Source organism: Salvelinus sp. IW2-2015, unplaced genomic scaffold (assembly GCF_002910315.2).
Source record: "Salvelinus sp. IW2-2015 unplaced genomic scaffold, ASM291031v2 Un_scaffold6132, whole genome shotgun sequence".
Lineage (NCBI taxonomy): Eukaryota > Metazoa > Chordata > Actinopteri > Salmoniformes > Salmonidae > Salvelinus > Salvelinus sp. IW2-2015.
In genome coordinates this window covers 12,343-17,518 of record NW_019947396.1, presented here as the reverse complement: position 1 = coordinate 17,518, position 5,176 = coordinate 12,343, and the positions used below count along the sequence as shown (strand labels likewise).

The following is a 5,176-nucleotide window of genomic DNA, read 5'->3' as shown; positions in this document are numbered from 1 at the left end:
CATTACAGACTGGGGCTGTAAACCCTACAGACCATTACAGACTGGGGCTGTCAATCCCTACAGACCATTACAGACTGGGGGTTCAAACCCTACAGACCATTACAGACTGGAGCTGTCAATCCCTACAGGACCATTACAGACTGGGGCTGTCAATCCCTACAGACCATTACAGACTGGGCTGTCAAACCCTACAGACCATTTACAGACTGGGGCTGTCAAAGCCTACAGACCATTACAGACTGGGGGCTGTCAAAACCCTACAGACCATTACAGACTGGAGCTGTCAATCACTTATTTCTAGATCTTGTGATGTTGCGGTTGTCTTTACGTTGTCTGATTTCACCCTGCCTTACAGTAGTGTCTGTGTTGTCTGTTTCACCCTGCCCTACAGTAGTGTGTGTTGTCTGATTTCACCCTGCCTTACAGTAGTGTGTGTTGTCTGATTTCACCCTGCCTTACAGTAGTGTCTGTGTGTTGATTCCACCCTGCCTTACAGTAGTGTCTGTTGTCTGATTTCACCCTGCCTTACAGTAGTGTCTGTGTTGTCTGATTTCACCCTGCCTTACAGTAGTGTGTGTTGTCTATTTCACCCTGCCTTACAGTAGTGTCTGTGTTGTCTGATTTCACCCTGCCTTACGTAGTGTCTGGTGGTCTGTTCATTCACCTGCCTTACAGTAGTGTCTGTTGTCTGATTTCACCCTGCCTTACAGTAGTGGGTCTGTGTTGTCTGATTTCACCCTGCCTTACAGTAGTGTCTGTTGTCTGATTTTCACCCTGCCTTACAGTAGTGTCTGTGTTGTCTGATTTCACCCTGCCTTAACAGTGTGTCTGTGTGTCTGATTTCACCCTGCCTTACAGTAGTGTCGTGTTGTCTGATTTCACCCTGCCTTACAGTAGTGTGTCTGTGTTGTCTGATTTCACCCTGCCTTACAGTAGTGTCTGTGGTCTGATTTCACCCTGCCTTACAGTAGTGTCTGTGTTGTCTGATTTCACCCTGCCTCTACAGTAGTGTCTGTGTTGTCTATTTCACCCTGCCTTAACAGTAGTGGTCTGTGTTGTCTATTTCACCCTGCCTTACAGTAGTGTCTGTGTTGTCTGATTTCACCCTGCCTTACAGTAGTGTCTGTTGTCTGATTTCACCCTGCCTTACAGTAGTGTCTGTTGTCTGATTTCACCCTGCCTTACAGTAGTGTGTGTTGTCTGATTTCACCCTGCCTTACAGTAGTGTCTGTTTGTCTGATTTCACCCTGCCTTACAGTAGTGTCTGTTGTCTGATTTCACCCTGCCTTACAGTAGTGTCTGTGTTGTTCTGATTTCCCCTGCCTTACAGTAGTGTCTGTTGTCTGATTTCACCCTGCCTTACAGTAGTGTCTGTTGTCTGATTTCACCCTGCCTTACAGTAGTGTCTGTGTCTGATTCACCCTGCCTTACAGTAGTGTCTGTTGTCTGATTTCACCCTGCCTTACAGTAGTGTCTGTTTTCTGATTTCACCCTGCCTTACAGTAGTGTTCTGTGTTGTCTGATTTCACCCTGCCTTACAGTAGTGTCTGGTGTTGTCCTGATTCTCACCCACCCTGCCTTACAGTAGTGTCTGTTGTTGTCTGATTTCACCCTGCCTTACAGTAGTGGTCTGTGTCTGTCTGAATTTCACCCTGCCTTACAGTAGTGTCTGTGTTGTCTGATTTCACCCTGCCTTACAGTAGTGTCTGTTGTCTGATTTCACCCTGCCTTACAGTAGTGTCTGTTTTCATGTTGCCAGATTTCACCCTGCTGTCTCTGCTGGAAGTGTTCTTGAGCCGGGAGGTGAATGCCGTCCCCCAGAGGGCGGGGAAAGACCAGAAGACCGGGTCGTTGCACTCTGAGAAGCGGTCACGCGGCGGCGGCAGCAGTAGCTCCACCTGGAAGGTCCTACGTCGCTCCCGCCGGACCGCTCAGCGCTACTCCGTCAGGGATGCTCGTCGCGCCCAGCTCTCCACCTCTGACTCGGATGCCAACTCTGACAACAAGGCCGTCGCCGGTGGCACAGGGGGAGTGCGTAGTCGGCGTTCTCGCGGTTCTACGATCCGTGTGAGCTGCCAGCATCACCGTTCGGAGGCTCCCTTGTTACCCTCGCCCCCTGTCCCCCCTCCCGAAAAGACCATGGCTTTGCCTTTCCCGCTCCTCCCCCAACCCCGGTCGCTGACGGGGTCCCAGACCAGCCTGGACACAGAGACCCTGACTGACCCAGCTGCCATGTCCATATTCAACCGGATGGAGAACTCTCCCTTCGACCTCTGTCATGTTCTGCTCTCGCTCCTGGAGAAGGTATTTTCTCATTGAATGTAACGTGCCCGATGCACAGCCTTGTCCATCTTTGTTCAAGCTGTCTATTTTTGATACAACCAGGACAGCAATGGAAATAAGTTGATAGACTTGGTGTTTTTAATACTAAATCATGTTGAAATAAGTTGGTAGACTTGGTGTTTTTAATATTAAATCATGTTGAATGTTCTGTTGTTCTCAAGTGGTTGCAGTATCTTTATATATGGCTTTTAAATATGTCCCCCACAAAAAATAATATTTTTTTTTATTTTCAAGGTGTGTAAGTTTGACATGAGCATCAACCACAACCCGGGTCTGGCTGTCAGTGTGGTACCGACCCTCACGGAGATCCTCACTGAGTTTGGAGACTGCTGTGGTCCGGGGGGAGGAGGAGAGGGGGTGGAGGAGCTGGCTGGCGGCTGGACAGAGGAGCCCATCGCCCTGGTCCAGGTACACCTTTGTAATTTCATTTTTCTTCATTGAATATAATGATTAAATACTTCATGTAAATGCTTTAATTGGTCTTTTACACATTGTGCTGTACTTACTATTGACATTGTATTGTGCTAGTTTGTCATTGTGTTGTGATAGTTTGTCATTGTGTTGTGATAGTTTGTCATTGTGTTGTGATAGTTTGTCATTGTGTTGTGATAGTTTGTCATTGTTAAGGGATGAAGACCCCAGCAGCACCTGGACATCCCATTAGATTAATACAACGGTTTAAGGAATGAGACCCCCGCAGCACCTGGACATCCCATTAGATTAATACAACGGTTTAAGGGATGAGACCCCAGCAGCACCTGGACATCCCATTAGATTAATACAACGGTTTAAGGAATGAGACCCCAGCAGCACCTGGACATCCCATTAGATTAATACAACGGTTTAAGGAATGAGACCCCAGCAGCACCTGGACACCCCATTAGATTAATACAACGGTTTAAGGAATGAGACCCCAGCAGCACCTGGACATCCCATTAGATTAATACAACGGTTTAAGGGATGAGACCCCAGCAGCACCTGGACATCCCATTAGATTAATACAACGGTTTAAGGGATGAGACCCCAGCAGCACCTGGACATCCCATTCGATTAATACAACGGTTTAAGGAATGAGACCCCAGTAGCACCTGGACATCCCATTAGATTAATACAACGGTTTAAGGGATGAGACCCCAGCAGCACCTGGACATCCCATTAGATTAATACAACGGTTTAAGGAATGAGACCCAGGCAGCACCTGGACACCCCATTAGATTAATACAACGGTTTAAGGAATGAGACCCCAGCAGCACCTGGACATCCCATTAGATTAATACAACGGTTTAAGGAATGAGACCCCAGCAGCACCTGGACATCCCATTAGATTAATACAACGGTTTAAGGGATGAGACCCCAGCAGCAACCTGGACACCCCATTAGATTAATACAACGGTTTAAGGGATGAGACCCCAGCAGCACCTGGACATCCCATTAGATTAATACAACGGTTTAAGGGATGAGACCCCAGCAGCACCTGGACATCCCATTAGATTAATACAACGGTTTAAGGAATGAGACCCCCAGCAGCACCTGGACATCCCATTAGATTAATACAACGGTTTAAGGAATGAGACCCCAGCAGCACCTGGACATCCCATTAGATTAATACAACGGTTTAAGGGATGAGACCCCAGCAGCACCTGGACATCCCATTAGATTAATACAACGGTTTAAGGGATGAGACCCAGCAGCACCTGGACATCCCATTAGATTAATACAACGGTTTAAGGGATGAGACCCCAGCAGCACCTGGACATCCCATTAGATTAATACAACGGTTTAAGAATGAGACCCCAGCAGCACCTGGACATCCCATTCGATTAATACAACGGTTTAAGGAATGAGACCCCATCAGCACCTGGACATCCCATTAGATTAATACAACGGTTTAAGGAATGAGACCCCAGCAGCACTTGGACATCCCATTAGATTAATACAACGGTTTAAGGGATGAGACCCCAGCAGCACCTGGACATCCCATTAGATTAATACAACGGTTTAAGGAATGAGACCCCAGCAGCACCTGGACATCCCATTAGATTAATACAACGGTTTAAGGAATGAGACCCCATCAGCACCTGGACATCCCATTAGATTATACAACGGTTTAAGGAATGAGACCCAGCAGCACCTGGACATCCCATTAGATTAATACAACGGTTTAAGGAATGAGACCCATCAGCACCTGGACATCCCATTAGATTAATACAACGGTTTAAGGAATGAGACCCCAGCAGCACTGGACATCCCATTAGATTAATACAACGGTTTTAAGGAATGAGACCCCAGCAGCACCTGGACATCCCATTAGATTAATACAACGGTTTAAGGAATGAGACCCCAGCAGCACCTGGACATCCCATTAGATTAATACAACGGTTTAAGGAATGAGACCCCAGCAGCACCTGGACATCCCATTAGATTAATACAACGGTTTAAGGAATGAGACCCCAGCACACCTGTACATCCCATTAGATTAATACAACGGTTTAAGGAATGAGACCCCAGCAGCACTTGGACATCCCATTAGATTAATACAACGGTTTAAGGGATGAGACCCCAGCAGCACCTGGACATCCCATTAGATTAATACAACGGTTTAAGGAATGAGACCCCAGCAGCACCTGGACATCCCATTAGATTAATACAACGGTTTAAGGAATGAGACCCCAGCAGCACCTGGACATCCCATTAGATTAATACAACGGTTAAGGAATGATCGTACATCAGCAAATGGCATGGTATTCACAAAATAGTGCACTGCTTTAACCAGACCACCCTAGCCGCCCCTGGATGACAATAGTGTATTAGTGTGGTGGTTTCTACAGGGATC

General features: G+C 47.1%; 1 protein-coding gene across 1 annotated transcript in view; it reads left to right on the top strand.

Moving 5' to 3' along the window:
* Positions 1–1,749: 1,749 nt before the first annotated feature.
* The window catches only part of LOC112078723 (lysosomal-trafficking regulator-like), a 15,399-nt gene continuing 11,972 nt past the window's right edge, over positions 1,750–5,176 (top strand). Inside the window, exons 1-2 of the mRNA XM_024144865.2 lie at positions 1,750–2,304; positions 2,578–2,751. Of these exons, the coding sequence (XP_024000633.1) occupies positions 1,750–2,304; positions 2,578–2,751 (729 nt within the window). The remainder of the gene's footprint in view (positions 2,305–2,577; positions 2,752–5,176) is intronic.